Source organism: Danio aesculapii, chromosome 5, assembly GCF_903798145.1.
Source record: "Danio aesculapii chromosome 5, fDanAes4.1, whole genome shotgun sequence".
NCBI classification, from domain to species: Eukaryota; Metazoa; Chordata; class Actinopteri; order Cypriniformes; family Danionidae; genus Danio; species Danio aesculapii.
Genome location: NC_079439.1, coordinates 8,060,092 through 8,079,419, shown reverse-complemented (window position 1 = coordinate 8,079,419; position 19,328 = coordinate 8,060,092). Strand labels below are relative to the sequence as shown.

Sequence of the window (19,328 nt, the reverse complement as noted above, 5' to 3'; positions counted from 1 at the left end):
TTTCCCCCACAGTCCAAACCCATGCACTATAGGTGAATTGGATGAACTAAATTGGCTGTAGTGTATGAGTGTGTGTGTGTGTGTATGTGATAGTGTATGGGTGTTTCCCAGTACCGGGTTGCTGCTGGAAGGGCATTCGCTGCGCAAAACATATGCTGGAATAGTTGGCGGTTCATTCTGCTGTGGTGACGAATGATAAATAAGGGACCCAGCCGAAGGAAAACGAATGAATGATGAATAATACTGAACCAGTATTTTTTTTATTAGACAACACATTCATCCAACTCAGTTGGGCACATACATTTCCTCTAAATGTATTTACATCTTGGCATGTCCATTAAGCATTTTTAATACAGTATTTCAAAATGGCCATAAAAATAGCTGGATGGAAAGCTAGTTAATGGCTACCGGTTTCCAACATTCTTCGAAATATCTCTTTTTATTTAAAAAAAAAAAATGATCAAGTAGCTTTGTAACAATTGGAGGCGGAGTAAATGATGGCAGCATTTGAGTGAACTTTCCCTTACAGCTTTTGCATGTACAGTTACATTCAGAATAGATTTTAAAGTATTATTACTGGTCTATAAATCACTAAATGGCCTCAATACATTACAGATATGCTCACTGAATACAACCTAACAGATCACTCAGATCATTAGGATCATTTATACTAGAAATTCCAAGGGTTCAGTCAAAGCAGGGTGAATTGGCTTTAAGCTAATGCGCCCCTCCCTGCTGGAATCAGCTTCCAGAAATGATCAGACGTGCTCCAACATTAGACATGTTCAAATCAAGACTGAAAACACATCTGTTTAGCTGTGCCTTTACTGAATGAGCACTGTGCTACGTCCCACAGATCACACTATCATGTCTTTCTATTCTTTTTTCACTCTTTTATAACCTGTTTTAACACATTTTAATCAGTTTTTATATTATACTTGTTGTTATACTTGTCTCTTTTATTCCTGTTTATGTAAAGCACTTTGAATTGCCACTGTGTATGAAATGTGCTATATAGATAAACTTGCCTTGCCTTGCTTTACTGCTTTCCCAAATCTAGCAGATTTGAGACTAAATGGAAAACAAATGGAAACTTTCACTTAGTTAAACTGCTTCTCAAATACTTCATAAATGTCTCCTATAAAGCCCCAATATCTTACAATGTTTTAGGCATGGGACGATAACCGTTTTCAAGGTATACCGCAGTTTGGAAAAGTCAAGGTTTTAAAACCGCCAGAATTTTCTGTAATCCCGTTCCTAAGGTGTGTTTAACATTTCTTATTTACTTTTTTGTTTGTTTTAGGACAACAGTATCTCCAGCAGGAAAAATATCCAAAGATGCCATTTTAAATTGTAAAGAAATCTGTGTTTTTGAAACAAATGAAGAGAACAGAAGTCAATGATTCATTTGTATTTAACCTGACATGTTTACTGCTCCAAAATATCATAAATCTTTCAAAAAATAAAATATATTGTTTTCAAATGGAAAAAAAAAGTTGTTTTTTACCCAGACATTTAAAAAGAATATATTTTAGAGCAGTAATCACTAGACTGTGATACCGTGAAACCCTGATATTTTTATCCAAGGTTATCATACCTTCAGAATCTTATACCGGCCCATGCGTATAATGTGTTCAATCATGCCAAGACACCAAAGTCTGCAACCAACTGTCAATGTGAACTATTTAAAGTATCAGAAACAACCAAGAACAATATACCAGCTATTCACATCCAGTTTTTAGCTTTTAAAGGGCTAGTTCACCCACAAAAAATGAAAATTTACTCAATATTTACACACCCTCAAATGGTTCTGAAACTTTATGAGTTTCTTTTGAACACAAAAAAAATGAAAATTTGCATGATATTTGCAATCATGCCAAGACATCTGTCAATGTGAACTATATCAAGTATCATAAACAACTTATTTTAGCTTTTAAAGGGAAAGTTCACCAAAACAATGAATATGTACTCATTATTTACACACCATCAAATGGTTCTCAAACTTTTCTTTTCTCTTGAACACAAAAAACATCATAATAAAAATGACAAACACAATGAAAAAACACTATGGATGTCAATGGTTACCAGTATAAAACATTTCTCTAAATATCTTCTTCTGTTTTCAAAAGAAAAAGTTTGTGACAAGTGAATGGTAATTTTCAGTTTTTAGGTGAACTATCTCTTTAACGTTTAATATACATCAACACACTGTCTAGTCTATAATTTATTTTGCCTCAGGAAATTCAACATCTTGATGCATAGGCAAAACAACTGGCAACTCAGCTAAAGTATCCAAATGCGAACGTGTGTGGTGATCCGTACAGCAGCTGCGCTACAAATCCAGCATTAGAAACTCGCATAAATGTTGTAAAACGTTGACACTCACCCAAGTTTTCCTCCACGAGTCCCAGAAGTCCAATAAGCAGCACACACAGCCAACGCAAGCAGCTCCTATAGAGATCCATCGTCCGTCTGCACAACTCCAGTGAGCCAGAGAATCCCTCAGCTCTATGTGTGTGTGTCCTCTACAGAATGTGAGAAACTGCACACCCCACAGCAGCCTCAATCACAGCTTCACACCGACTGAGAGAGAGACATAAAGAAAGAGAGAGAGAGGGAGAGAGAGAGAGACAGAGGGGAGGGGATTATTCACAGTCTTACACACAGTAGCTTCAGTGTAGTTTGTCCAAGCTCCGCCCCCACTTTTTTAACCACACCCCAGTGTTTTCACCTCACCCTCCCCTTGCATTTTTTTAAACCAACCAAACACACCGGTAGCAGGGAATATTAGTATACAGTTTGCTGTTTATGCGCTACTTTAAAAGTGATGCAATTATTATATTTACTAGATTTAGAGAATGCAGTTCTATATGCAATAATAAAATATAATATAATAAAATATAATATAATATAATATAATATAATATAATATAATATAATATAATATAATATAATATAATATAACATAATATAATATAATATAAATGCTTAACTTATACCTCATTATTATATATCATAATAAAAATATAGTCTATTTATTTATTATTTTATTTTATGTTACTATATTTAATAAAACAACATTAAATGCATTTATAATCAATTATCAAAATTAAATTAAATTGATAGAAGTTTATGTAATGTAATATAATAAACTATATGTATTTAATCTAAAACAAAAAGACATTTATAATCAATTATTAAACAAATTGATAAAATAAAATAAAATATATTATTGTTATATTATATTATTTTGTTATATAACTTATACCTCATTATTATACCACATATTTTATTTATTTATTGTGTTATGTTATTTTATTTATAACGCATTTTAATCAAATAATAAAAATTTAATTCATAGAAGTTTATATAAAATAATAGAATAAAAATACTATATGTATTTAATTTATAACAAAATAATATAATATATTAAAAAGCTTAAATTACACCTCATTATTTTACCTCATGATAAAAATATATTAATTTTTTTATTATATATTTTAAGTTACTTTATTTAATAAAACAATATTTAAAATTAAATTGATATAAGTTTATATAATATAACAAAATAAAAAAAACACTATATGTATTTAATTTATAACAAAAATAAAAAATAAAATGCATTTATAATCAATTCAGTTTAAACTAAATTGAAAGAAGTTTATGTATCATGATATAATGTGTTTGCTATAAGGAAAAATGATAAACACATGCGGGCATTTCTTCTTTCTTTGCTTCTTTCTGCCAACACAACACACATTCCTGATATGCGAGTCCCATCTCACACTCAATACACTACAATTATATAGTATAAATACAGCACTACAACATAAAAAAGACAGAGATCAACTTTGAATCATGAATCAACTTTGGAATCAACTTTGGTAAATGAATATCATTTACTTGTTTAATAATGATTTGATCAGCGTTAGGGCTTATTACGCGTCTCTGTCGCCATCTTGTGGATGGACAATGTCAACTGTCTTTGCTCAGTATGACAGGCTATGGCCGACACGCTTCCTCTCAGAAACGATAAATATTTTAAAACAGGCACAATCCTTATAAATAAACTGCAAAGTTGCAATATAAACAACTATATTCTCAACTAAAAAAAAGCCTCAAAAGTACATTATGTTGTCCAACAGCTGCAATATTTGTCAAACTGTGAAGTGTCCTCTGCTTGTTGCTGTATGTGGGCAGAAAAATACACAAGGGTGAAGAGGCAGTACGGGTGCTGTTACTGGCAGAATATCACACGGCTATCAACCAATAAGATTCAAGAACCAGACAGAACTGTTGTATATGATATGATATGATATGATATGATATGATATGATATAAAATAATATAATATAATATGATATAATATATCATATTATATTATATTATATTATATTATATCATATTATACTATATTATATTATATCATATTATATCATATTATATTATATTATATTATATCATATTATACTATATTATATTATATCATATTATATTATATTATATTATATTATATTATATTATATTATTTTATATTATATCATATTATACTATATTATATTATATTATTTTATATTATATTATATTATAATATTATATTATATTATATTATATTATAATATGATATACTATAATATAATATAATATAATATAATGTAATATAATATGATATAATATGATATACTATAATATAATATAATATAATGTAATATAATATGATATAATATGATATAATATAACAATACAAAACTTAACATTTACCTCATTATTATACCTCATAATATCTATTATATATTTATTATGTTCATTTTACTTCATTTTTTAGTTTAGTTTAGTAGAATGCCTTATGGCAGTCTGATTAAATAATTATTCTCCATAATATATTGCACATCACACAATATTAAAATGAAATGTAAATAATGACATTTGTTGCCATTTCTGGCACAGAAATCTCATACTGACATACTAAAATTTAGACAAAAGCAATACAAACACCATAATACTGTGGTAACTGCAGTTATTGGAATTGCAACAAAATACAGAATAGACAGCAGGAAATTCAAGAAAAGACCCCCAAACTAAAACTAACACACAAGCAAAACAAAGAGAACGAGAGGTCAAACGAACACTGCTCCCTCTCAGTGAGGCTTCTGGATAACCAATCAACCAGTAAATCTGTGAAACACACACACACACACACGCACACACACACACACACGCACACATATATAACGAGGTGTAATGGAGGTCATCATTATGCTTTGACCTTTGACTCTTCTGCCAATTTGTACTAGGTTGACCTTTAGCCTATATCAAGCTCGTCCAAATGAAGCTGAAGCAAAACAAAAACTTTTAAAGCAAAGAAAAAAGAAGCAAGCAAGCTCTGTTAAATACGGCCGTGACTCTTCTTTTATAAGCTTGAACCTGTTCTGTGCACGTTTATACTAGAGCGAAAACCAAACTCACTCCTGAAGCGTTCAGACTGTGACAACACTGCAATAAAATTACTGTTCATGCATTCATTCATTTTCCTTTGGCTTAGTCCCTTATTTATGAGTCGCCACCACAGCGGAATGAACCGCCAACTATTCCAGCATATGTTTTATGCAACAAATGCCCTTCCATCTGCAACCCATTATTGGGAAACACCCATACACTCTCACATTCATACACTACAGCCAATTTAGTTTACCAAATTCACCTATAGCGCATGTGTTTGTACTGTGGGGGAAAACGGAGCACCCAGAGGAAACCCATGCCAACACGGGGAGAACATGCAAACTATACACAGAAATGCCAACTGACCCAGCCGGGACTCGAACCAGCGACCTACTTGCTGTGAGGCAACAGTGCCAACCACTGAGCCAACTTGCTGGCCAAATAAGTATACTTCAGAAACAAATATTTAAATGATGCTGTCTTCTAAAGCAGTGTTTCCCAACCCTCTTCCTGAAGGCACACCAACAGTTCATGTTTTGGATGTCTCCCTCATCTGACCCATTAACTTCAGGTTTTGGAGTCTCTTCTAATGTTCTGATGAGTTGTTTCTGGTGTGTTTGATTAGGGAGAGGATGAAAATGTGTACTGTTGGCGTGCCTTCAGGGACAGGGTTGGGAAACTCTGCATTAGAAGAGACTCCAAAACCTGAAGTTAATGGGTCAGATGAGGGAGACATCCAAAACATGAACTGTTGGTGTGCCTCCAGGAAGAGGGTTGGGAAACACTGTTCTAAAGCACAAAAAATACTCTAGTATGTTTGCAGATATTTCATAGAAACTGCTATGTAATCATACTTGTTTAAAGAGGACCTACAGTATTATGAACCTTTATACAAGCATGTAAAAGAAGTCTCTAATGTTCCTAGTGTTTACAGTTTATCCGGAAAGAATTCATAGCGCTTCACTTTCTCCACATTTTTTATGATACAGCCTTATTCCAAAATAGATTAAATTCATTTATTTCCTCAAAATTCTATTAAAAATTTATTAAAAATAAAAACCTGAAAAATCACATTTACAGAAGTATTCACAGCCTTTGCCGTGAAGCTCTAAATTGAGCTCAGGTACATTCCGTTTCCACTGATCTTTCTTGAGATGTTTCAGCAGCTTAACTGGAGTTCACCTGTGGTAAATTCAGGTGATCGAACATGATTTGAAAAGGCAGAAACAAGTCTAAAGGTCCCAGGGTTGACAGTGCATGTCAAAGCACAAACCAAGCATGAAGACAAAGGAATTGTCTGTATTGAACCTCAGAGACAGGATTTTCGAGGCACAAGGCTGGGGAAGGTTACAGAACAATTTCTGCTGGTCTGAAAGTTCCAATGAGCACAGTGGCCTCCATCTAGCTGAGTGACAAGTGGGAGAAGGGCCTTAGTCAGGGAGGTGATCAATAACCCGATGGTCACTCTGTCTGAGCTCCAGCGTTCTTCTGTGGAGAGAGGAGAACCTTACAGAAGGACAGCCATCTGTGCAGCAATCCACCAATCAGGCCTGTCTGCTAGAGTGGCCAGACGGAAGCCACTCTCCACCTGGAATTTGCCAAAAGGCATCTGAAGGACTCTCAGACCATCAGAAACAAAATTCTCTGGTCTGATGAGACTAAAATTGAACTCTTTGGAGTGAATGCCAGGCGTTACATTTGGTGAAAACCAGGCACCGCTCATCACCAGGCTAATACCATCCCTACAGTGAAGCATGGTGGTGGCAGCATCATGCTGTGGGGGTGTTTTTCAGCAGCAGGAATTGGAAGACTAGTCAGGATAGAGGGAAAGATGAATGCAGCAATGTACAGAGACATCCTAAATGAAAACCTGCTTCAGAGTGCTCTTGACCTCAGACTGGGGTGACGGTTCATCTTCCAGCAGAACAATAACCCAAAGCACACCACCAAAGTATCAATGGAGTGGCTTCACAACAACTTGGCTAATGTCCTTGAGTTGCCCAGCCAGAGCCTACACAATAAATCCTGTTGAACATCTCTGTAGAGATCTGAAGCTGGCTGTACACTGTCGCTTCCCATCCAACCTGATAGAGCTTGAGAGGTACTGCAATGAGGAACGGGCAAAAATTCCCAAAGACAGGTGTGGCAAGCTTGTGGCATCATATTCAAAAAGACTTGAGGCTGTAATTGCTGCCAAAGGTGCATCAACAAAGTATTGAGCAAAGGCTGTGAATACTGATGTACATGTGATTTTTTAGGTTTTATTTTTAATAAATTTGCAACAATTTCAAAAACTCTTTTTTCACATTGTCATTGTGGGGTTTGTGTGTAGAATGTTGAGGAAATAAATTAATTTAATTAATTCTGGATTAAGGCTGTAACATAAAAAATGTGGAAAAAGTGAAGCGCTATCAATACCTTCCAGATGTTTCAGCTCAAAATACACCACAGATTACTTTTTATAACCCTTTGAAATGTTTTTGATCAAAATTGTACCATTTTGGTGACTGTCACTTTAAATTCAAACAAGATTGTGCTCCCAGCCCTCTTTTCGAAATAATGGTGGATGGCTGCTTCTCACTCAGGGCTGTTTATGCTAATGAGGAAGAGATGGTCACTAATGGGCGGGGCTTTCCCCTTCTAATGACACAAACAAAAGCAGAAAGTCAAGTGTTTCTGCAGACTGTTTTTATCAACTGTGATTATAAAAAAAATCTATTAATTGATTATTACCATTAGAGGCTGGCTATATTCACACACTGTTCACACACAACTGTGTTTAAATCCCTTATAAAAGTGATTTTTGCATTATAGGTCACCTTTTCTGATATTTAAAAAAATCTTCCTACACTAAAAAAAAATATATCTGTTGAATAAAAGTTTCTGTATGTGATTCACAAGTGTTTTCTTTTCATTTATGGTTATGAATTGCATTTTGGGATGTTGATCTCTGCCCTGTAGACTTTGTTGTTGAAAATACAACTCCACAGTTTAACAAAGTGACTTTTATTGACATTTTAGTAGTTTAAAATTATTTAAAGTATAAGACATTATATAGAAAGAAATCAGAAGTCTGTAAAAGAACTGAGATCCCAGACAATATATCACTTTAAACTATTAAAAATGTTCATAAAAGTCACTTTTTTAACTTTTGAGGTTAAAAGTTGTTGGAAGAAAGTTCAAGGTCCCATAATGCAATTCAAGAGTATAAATAAACAGGAAAAAATAAAAACATTAATCAGAAAATATGGAAAATCTGCTAATTTATGGCTATACAGCGTGGAAATAAGCATTAAACACGTCACCATTTTTTTAAGAAAACATATTTCTAAAGGTGCTGTTAACTTGAAAGTTTCACCGGATGTTGGTAACAACCAAAAAATCCATATATACAAAGAAAACAAATCTAATTAGTTTACAAATAAAGTTATACATAATAAAATGAAATGGCGCAGGGAAAAAGTATTGAACACATGAAAAAAGGGAGGTGTAGAAAGGCAGTGAAAGCCCAGACAGCAGCTGAAATCTCTAATGCCTCATTCACACTAGCAGCGACTTTGTAGCTGCCTGTCGCTCTGAATGGCGACCTGCAGCAAACGCAGGTCTGTGTAGGTCTACAGCGCGGAGAATACAACCGGCCTCTGAGCGAGCTGAGAGAGAATCACGTGAGCTCTACTTGTGCTCCTATTGGCTGTCGTTCAAGAAAGTCGCTCTTTATTTGCCTGAAGTTGAAGGATTCTCAACTTTGTCGCATCGCTCGACATGCCCACCTGTTCGCCAAAGGTTGGTGTCGCTTGCGTTGACGGATGTCGCCAGAAGTCGCTCACTCTCTGTTAAAATGAACAGTCGCTTGTCGCTTTGCTGCTGCAAGTTGCTCATAGTGTGAATGAAGCTTAAGTAGTTCTTCAGCAACCCTCTGCCCTTCCTCAGTGTAAATGAATATCAGCTGCTTCAGTCCAACAGCTACATTAGCAGGAGGATGAAGATGAAATCAGGGTGGAGATTTCAGCAAGATGATGATCCAAAACACAGCCAAGGAAACTCTCAAATGCTTTCAGAGAAAGAAAATCAAGCTGTAGAATGGCCTAGCCAATCACCTGACTTGAATCCAATATAAAATACAAAATAAAAAAACTGAGAAACTGACACCTGAGCAATGCATGTGACTTCATTCTCCATATGAGAGGCATCTTTAAGCTGCTATCACCAAAACAGCCTTTTATATAAAGTATTAAATATGTTTCAGTACAGTAGTTCAGTACTCTCTACTTGTGTCATTTCATTATTACACGGATAATTTTTTAACATTTATTTGTTTTGTTTTATTTTTATGTTTGTATCGTTTGGGTTTTTACCAAAATCTGGTTTAATTCCATGTCAACAGCTCCTATAGAGATATTATTCACAGAAAAAAAAACAAGAGTTGTTCAATACTTATTTTCACCACACTCTCAGAAATAAAGATACAGGAGCTGTCACTGGGGCAGTATCTTTTCAAAAGGTATATATTTATACCTGAAGGGTCCATAATAGTACCTTTGAGTGCATTTGGGTACTAATGGCCCATTTCCACTGAGTGGTACGGTGCGGTACCACTCTTTGGTCACCTGGTCATCCTAAGGCGGAGCTAGACGCGCAGCTGAACGCTATTGGTTTACAGAGATACGTCACTCACAGAAGCAGGAGAATAAAAACGAAGGAAGCGCCATTTTTAAAAACACAGCCGAGACATTACACCGTAATAATATTTACATATAATAAGCCATGGTCGACCCGAGCTCAAATAAACCTGGTCATCGTCTTGATGAACAGCCACAAAGCCAAAAAGAACAAAATCTGCTGTGTCCTGTTGATGTTTTATGAGCCCGCCTAAAAGTGTGAGTGGTTTCGCTTTCTTGCTTGCGCTCGCTGCGCGTCTATATTTGAAATAACAAACTTTTTTAGCTGATATTAATAACGTGTGCATGATCATTGAAGCGCTCTGATATCCAGTCCTTTCAGAGAAGAGACAAACGCGAGAGTGAAGCATTAAAAAACAAAAGAGAAACTGGAAAAACAGCAGCAAATGATGCTTCTGCAACCTAAAACATGAACAAACTGCCCCGATTAACTATTATCATCACCTTTTAGACTATTATGAACTCGGAATTACTTTCTAACAAGAGGTTACATGTGCTGCTGAAGATTAAAGACACAGATAAGAGGTTTGCACTGACTGTGGGCTATATTTCGTGTTGTTTTTGAACCCAAATAAGGACTAAAAATATGCTGAGTGTGTTTTTTCTGTAATTGATAACATATCAGAGACTGTAAGGGTCTGTATGTGTTCTCATATATGTTCATTTATTTATTTATTTCATATAATTGCAGACGTTACAGTAGGCTATTGTGCACTGTCATTGATCTGCAGTTATAATCAACTCATGTTGAGAGAAAGGTTAGTAATGAACATTTATACAGTATTTATGTGTATAAAGCATCTGTTTTGTGAGAAGAGCTTCTTATATGATATTTGAACGACCCGTACGCCTTTACTGTAGACATTTCCTCCAGTTAAAAAGAAAAAGGGTACCCTTTTGCCAGTGGAAAGACAAGCTTGAGAAAGGTGACCCGTATTGTACCGTACCGCACTGTATCACTCAGTGGAAACGGGCCATAATATGCTCATTTGAGGTATCACTGTGGACTCTTTTAGTACAAATATGTACCTTTTGACTACCCCACACTGTAAACCCTACTGTTGTCTTTACTTAAACAATTAAGTAAAGTTGACTGAACACGACTTAAAATTTTGCATTTTGGTCCTATCACTTAAAAATATGAGTTGATTTAACTTATGTACCATGAAAATGCATAAACTTAAAATTTCAAGTGTAGTGAGCTCAAAATCATAATTAATCCTTTGAAAAAAATAGGTCATTTTCACAAATGTAGTCTTGACTGTAAAATTCTAATATGTGCAACCTTTTAAGGGCAAGTTTTTTTTTTAAATCAGAAAACAAAAGGCTTCAGGTATAATTATTCATCATAATGTAAATAAATGGCTGCTTATTTTTTGTTTAAAATTAATAAAAAAATAAAAAATTCATAATATATTATAACACACTGAAAACCCTAATAAGTTGACTGAAGTAAATGAATTGAGTAAACTCGTTGCCTCAATTTAATAGAGTCTCCCAAAACTTGCATATTTAAGTTTATTTAACTTGCCGGTTTTGTAGACTATAGTTAAATTAGTATAATCTACTTAAGTACTAAGTTTGGTGAACTGAACAATTTAAGTATAGTCTACAAAACCGGCAAGTTAAATAAATTTAAATATGCAAGTTTGGGAAGACTCCACTACTCAATTAAATTGAGGCAATGAGTTTACTCAATTAATTTAGTTCAGTCAACTTATTAGGGCTTTCAGTGCAGTGACAGCTCCAGTATCTTTATATCTGAGAGTGCACTTTATTTACAGTGTAGGTAGGCAGATTACAGAGATTTGAATGGATCTACAGTGTTTTCATTTATTTCACGTCTGTTTGCAATGATCAAATAACAAATCCAACAAATGAAATCAGCAAACACACAGACATTCCACCTAAAACAGCGCCACCCATACAAACAGCAGTCAATCCGCTCCATCTGTTCTCCACAAACTCATCCTCCAAATGTTTGCTCCTGTTTTCGCAGCTGACAGAAGGGACGCTGGTCTGTTAAAGCTCGCGTTTGTCAGCTTTTGCTTGGTGCTATAGCGTGTGCTTTGATGCCATTAGGAGAGGTGAGTGTGTTGTCGCTGCCATTATGTGCGCTGTGTGTCATAAAGCGAGGTGTTGATTGTCCAAATGTGGAGGTGTGGAGGCAGCAAAAATAGACCTTCAGCTGTCTGAACAACACACGCCTGCTTTATAATGCTGCGGTCACTTAAATAGCACTGAAACTATTAAAAGCGTAAACAGTTTAAGCCTAGAGATGCTCAGACGACGGCTGTGTTTCCAAATGCATAGTGAGCTGACTTTGTAGATAGCACTGTTAGGCTGTGTTTTAAATTGGAAGTTAGAAGTAAATTACATTAAGTTTAAGGGATACTTTGAATCACATTTTAGGTCCATGTTTAAATATGATGTTGTTACATTTAATAATAAATTTTAAGTTAATGATCACTTAAATAGCATTAAAATTAATAAAGGCATAAACAGTTTAAACCTAGAGATGCTCAGACGATGGGTGTGCTTCCAAAAGTATAGTGGGCTGACTTTGTTTACCTTAAAAATGTAAATAAATAAATAAATAAATAAAAAATAAAAAAACGAAAAAGATTCATATTAATATCAAAGTAAAATTAATAGTAAATTATTACTTAAATTTTCGTTTAAATAGTCACTTAAAATACATAAAACCTTAAAATCTATTAAACGTTTATTCTAAAATGTCATTAAAATTTAATTTCCAAAAAAGATTGATACTAAAAATGTGACAATTTAAAATCTGCTTAAAATTTAAGGCGGAAAACGGTTGGGGTGCATTTTAATTTGGACATTAAAAGTAAATTACATTTTAATTTACATTTGAGAACAAATCTAGGAATACAATGGATCACATTTTAAGGTAATGACCACTTAAATAGCATTAAAATTAATAAAGACATAAACAATTTAAAACCTAAAGATGCTCATACAAAGTCAGCTAACTTTAGTTTTGGAAGCACACCCATCGTCTATCTTAAAAATGTATATATATATATATATATATATATATATATATATATATATATATATATATTATATATATATATATATATATATATATATATATATATATATATATATATATATATATATATATATATATATATATATAATATATATATATATATATATATATATATATATATATATATATAAGTAAGTAAAAAAAAATTCAGATTAATATCAAAGTTAAATTAATAGTAAATTATTACTTAAATTGTAATTTAAATAGTCACTTAAATATAAAACCTAAAATGTCACTTAATTTAACTTAAAATCTATTCAAACATTTATTCTAAAATATCATTAAAATTAAATTTCCAAAAAAGATTGATACTAAAAATGTGACAATTTAAAATCGGTTTAAAATTTAAGGTGGAAAACGGTTGGGGTGCATTTTAATTTGGACATTAAGAGTAAATTACATTTTAATTTACATTTGAGAACAAATCAATGCATCACATTTTAAGCCAGTTTTTTTAATTTGATGTTGCTACATTTTATATATTAAATTTTAAATTAATGACCACTTTAAAATCACTGAAACTAATACAAGCATAAACAGTTTAAGCCTAGAGATGCTCAGATGATGGGTGTGCTTCCAAAAGTATAGTGGGCTGACTTTGTATACAGTACTTTAAATTCAATGGAAAAAGTAAATTACATTTTGTTTAAGGATCACATTTTAAGTCAATGTTTAAATATGATGTTGTTGCATTTTATAATACATTTTAAGGTAATGATCACTTAAATAGCATTAAAATGAATAAAGGCATAAACAGTTTAAACCTAGAGATGCTAAGACGATAGACGTGCTTCCAAAACTAAAGTTAGCTGACTTTGTATACCTTAAAAATGTATATATATAAATAAATAAATAAATAAATAAACAAACATTCAGATTAATATCGAAGTTAAATTAATAGTAAATTATTACTTAAATTGTCATTTAAATAGTCACTTAAATATAAAACCTAAAATGTCACTTAATTTAACTTAAAATCTATTCATACATTTATTCTAAAATGTCATTAAAATTTATTTTCCAAAAAAGATTGATACTAAAAATGTGACATTTTAAAATCAGCTTAAAATTTAAGGCAGAAAACGGTTGGGGTGCATTTTAATTTGGACACTAAAAGTAAATTACATTTTAATTTAGATTTGAGAACAAATTTAAGAATACAATGCATCACATTTTAAGTCAGTTTTTTTAATTCGATGTTGTTACATTTTATATGTTACATTTTTATTTAATGACCACTTTAAAAATCACTGAAACTAATACAAGCATAAACAGTTTAAGCCTAGAGATGCACAGACGCTTCCAAAAGTATAGTGGGCTGACTTTGTATAGGCAGTACTTTAAATTCAATGGAAAAAGTAAATTACATTTCAAGTTTAAGGATCACATTTTAAGTCAATTTTTAAATATGATCTTGTTGCATTTTATAATAAATTTTAAGTTAATTTAAACTTTTATTACTTTAGTATTAAAATATAATCTAGTATGCAATAGTATTACATATTAATTATTTGAAATCAACCTGCAAATTGACTTAAATTGGAATATAAAAAGTAACTTTTAGTTAAATTCGTTTAATTAATGTATAAAATGTAAATTTAACATCTAACTTATCAATACCTTAAAACGTTTGAAAAAAAAAATACATTTAGATTAATATTTAAGTTAAATAATTGTAAAGTTTTGCTCAGGATGTCATTGAAAGTGTACATTAAAATACATAAAACCTAAAACTTAATTTAACTAAAAAATGTAAACATTTATTCTAAAATGTAATTAAAATTGAATTTCCAAAAAAACATTGATACTTAAAATGTGAGAAATTAAATTCAGCTGAAAATTACTTAACACAACTCAAAAATATAAATTAAACTGCAACTTTAATCTAAAATGTAACTTAATTCAACATAAAATGCATTTAAAAATGTATTATAAAAGATAACATTAAATTTAATTGCCAAGAAAATTGAAACTTAAAATGTGATAATTTAATTCTACTTAAAATTTCATTTAAAACATTATTAAAATACAAATTAAACTGCAACATTAACTTAAAATGTAAGGCAATTTAACTTAAAATCTATTGAAATTTTTATTCTAAAATGTAACTTTAAATTTAATTTACAAAAAAAGTTATTTAAAAATGTGATATAAAAATGTGATATAAAAAACTGAATCGTACAATTTAACAAACATTTTACTTTAAAAAAATATTTAATGTGCAACTTAAAACGTAACAACTTAACCTCACTGTAATTGAGTACATGTAATTGTAAATATGTACAAAAAGATAATAGTAAATGTAACAGAAATGTATATTTTGTTAAATATTTGTGTGTATGTGTGTGTGCGTGCGTGCGTGCATGTAATCCTTCAGCTTTTCACACAGGACACATATGAGTATGTTTTAGAAAAGAGCTTGTGTGTGTGTGTGTGTCTAGTTTGCAGAGAGAATGGTCACAGGTCAGTCTAATGACCTGAAGAGCTTCACTGACCCCACACCTGTTTGAGATCATCACGTGCCATCACACACACACACAACACACCACTGTTTCCTACACACTGCTATTTACCAGTGAGCCTTTGCATTCATGGTTCTGAATAACCCAATTTGTGAGCAAATTAATCATTTGAACTGATTCCATTTAATTCACCGACCACAACGAATCAGTCAGAATCTTCGGAATGTAAAACTAAAACTAATACTTTAAATACTTCCTCTCATAAAGTGTGTAACGTGACTGTTTGTAAAAGGTCTGCAAAGTTCAAAAGATCATGAGAGGTAAAGAAAGAACTGTTCTTTTCTCCACAAAAGGATTTAAAGGGGACCTACTCTTTGAAACTGACCCTTTTAGACTTTGATCCTAATTGCGTCGTTTTGGACTGTCGCTTTAAATTCCAATGAGATTGTGCTCTTTTCAAAAGAGGGTGGAGCTCCAAATGCCTGCGTGTCAGCATAGTGGCAGATTCAAAAACAAGACCCCATAAAACATCTGATGTGGTCTGTGCTATTTGCATGTGTTGTGAGGATTTGCAATGTGTTTCTTAGGGCTTTATTTTAATGATCTAGGCGCAAAGTCTAAAGCGCATGGTGTAAAAACTTTAAGGGCGTGTCTGAATCCACTTTTGCTATTTTAAAGAGCCCATATTATGGGTTTTTGAAAATGCCCTTCCATGTAGTGTGTAACACAGCTCTAAGTGAAGTGAAATATCCAGCTAAGGCTTAAATCTGTAAGTGTACAGTGTTTAAAACTATTGATTCATCTATAAAAGAGTCGACTCATAGTGCTTCAAACGAGTCGCCTTGATAACGAGTCATTAGGTGTTTCGCGATGACGCAGCCACGAAACACAAGCCTCGCCAGTAGTTACGCGCGCAAACCAGGGAGATTTGAAACCTGCGGCCCCGCCCACTAACACAGAAAAAACACTAGACACACACACAGACGCCGCCGGTCGAATGAAGTCACGCTGTGCTCAGATGGATAATATTGACAGTCTCTACCCAAAGATGAGTTGTTAACCTGGTACAGTACACGCGGTTACTCTTTATATTCTCTTATCACATGTAAGCCACGTTAAAAACGCGACGCGTGCCGCTTTGTTTACGGATTTAACGTTAAAGGCTTTTGTGAGCTCGCGTTCCACTGCCGTTTGTCGTTGCTATGGCGATCGATCGTAAGCTAGGAGACAGGAGACTCGTGTCACTTTCCCTAGTTCTTCTGAGGAGCGTTTGTGTGTGTGTGTGTGTGTGTGTGTGTGTGTGTGTGTGTGTGTGTGAGAGAGAGAGAGAGAGAGAGAGAGAGAGAGGAGAGAGAGAGAGATGAGAGAGAGAGGACTCTCGTCGCTTTCCCTAGTTCTTCTGAGGAGCGTTGTGTGTGTGTGTGTGAGAGAGAGAGAGAGAGAGAGAGAGAGAGAGAGAGACTCGCGTCGCTTTCCCTAGTTTTTCTGAGGAGCGTTGTGTGTGTGTGTGTGAAAGAGAGAGAGAGAGAGAGAGAGAGAGAGAGAGAGAGAGACTCGCGTCGCTTTCCCTAGTTCTTCTGAGGAGCGTTGTGTGTGTGTGTGAGAGAGAGAGAGAGAGAGAGAGAGAGAGAGAGAGACTCGCGTCGCTTTCCCTAGTTGTTTCCTGAGGAGCGTTGTGTGTGTGTGTGTGTGTGAGAGAGAGAGAGAGAGAGAGAGAGAGAGAGAGAGAGAGAGGAGAGAGAGAGAGAGACTCGCGTCGCTTTCCCTAGTTCTTCTGAGGAGCGTTGTGTGTGTGTGTGAGAGAGAGAGAGGAGAGAGAGGGAGAGAGAGAGACTCGCGTCGATCTCCCCATTTCTTCTGAGGAGCGTTGTGTGTGTGTGTGTGAGAGAGAGAGAGGGAGAGGGAGAGAGAGAGACTCGCGTCGATCTCCCCAGTTCTTCTGAGGAGGGTTGTGTGTGTGTGTGAAAAAAGCCTTACACTATGAAGCGCGTGTGCACTGTGACTACTTTCATATAGTTGATTACCAGCTGGGCATTTCACTCTGTCTCGTGCTGAAGCCTGTCACTGTCGACCAATCGCAGCAGGCTGTCATCGGTCCAATCAGCGCAGATTAGCTTCGCGCTGAGGAGGGGGTTGGGAACAAATGAATCGCTGAACGATTCATATGAGAGTCGGTGGGATAATTAGGTAAAAATACATGCAGATTATAAGACCATCAAAGTGTTTTATGACCTTGCATGCATATTAGACTGTTGTTGGAGACCCTTACAACCTAAATATGACCCTATTTCATGTATAATATGGGCTCTTTAAGGATGGAAAAATACCCTCTGCGACGTGGTGCATCGGCTAACAGGGTTGTGCTTATTCTCTTAATGAGTTAGGGGTGTGTTTTGAGTATAATGTGCAATAAACCAATCAGAGTCTCATCTTCCATTCTCTTTAAGAGTCAGTTGTGTCACGCCATGGTGTATCTGCTATTTACAAGGCAGACTTTGTAAGTAGAAAAACTGAACGCTTCTCTAGCGTGAAAACAGTTAAACAGAGCATCTGCAGTGCGAGGATAAAGAACGAGCCTCCTCTATTCAGCCTCTTTACTTTCACTTTACTTGTACTCTTTACTTTGCAGACGATAAGGAAACAATGGAAATTCACTCCACTAAAGACATCCATTAGCCTACATATTTAATTTGGTTTGTTAAGCGCAAAGATTTGTTTCAAAACTATTTCTAAATTCAGTTCTAATTTCCAGCAAATGAATAAATGAACAATAATAGCGAAATGTGGTCAAAACACTAGAGTTATATCCAAACACACGTTTGATCTCCAAAACCTGACAGGTGGACAAATCTAAACCTGTTTTGTTAAAACAAATATAAATATGCATATAAAAAATAGCACTGATAATAATAATATTATACAAATGCAAATTGTCATGAATAAACTGAAAAAAGCCCCCCGAGATGAAGGCAAAGCAAGGGAGGAGGCAGTGGTTTTTATATTGATGTAGAAAATAATCTTTTTTTTTTACATTTTAATCCTTTAATTTGTTTTCATATGTAAAGATATTTGTGTATTGCTGTACATCCTGTGTGTAATAAGCAATGTGTAAGCGTTTGAACCTTCATAGGTGCATAACTAACATGCTCTGCGCTTGACTTTAGATCAGCTATTAGTTGGTCAATGGTGCGGTCTATTTCAGTTCCTCAAAATAGCAACATGTCAACAATGCGCCTTAACACGTCTCCTTTATAGACAAATGGAAAGTGGCGCAAATGGATTTGCTATTTAAACAATGTGGTGGAAAACATGAAAGCTACTGTTGCACTGGTTTGAAAATAGCAACAAATCACGCCAAACATTATTGCGCCGGGTGTATGACAGGGCCCATAATGTGCATGCGCTGTGAGGATTTGCAGCACTTTTTCTATTTGCGTTTGCGTTGTGATAATTTTGCAGCACATATGCTATCAAACCGCTGAACATGTTTTCTTAATTTGCTGCTGTTTTTCCAATTTGCATGTGCTTTCGTAAGTTGCAGCAAGTTGAGTCCTCTCGTCCAAAAAATTCATTCATTCATTCATTCTCTTTTTGCCTAAGTCCCTTTATTATTCCGGGGTCGCCACAGCGGAATGAACCACCAACTTATCCAGCACATGTTTTACGCAG

The 19,328-nt window shown here is 34.1% G+C and overlaps 1 protein-coding gene across 2 annotated transcripts in view; it reads right to left on the bottom strand.

The window, feature by feature from the left end:
- Positions 1–19,328, bottom strand: part of bmpr1ba (bone morphogenetic protein receptor, type IBa) — a 143,222-nt gene that overhangs the window by 70,186 nt on the left and 53,708 nt on the right. For both annotated transcript variants that reach the window (XM_056457309.1, XM_056457310.1), the window contains one exon: positions 2,387–2,583. In XM_056457309.1, coding sequence (XP_056313284.1) covers positions 2,387–2,465 — 79 coding nt within the window. In that variant the 5' untranslated portion in view covers positions 2,466–2,583. The remainder of the gene's footprint in view (positions 1–2,386; positions 2,584–19,328) is intronic.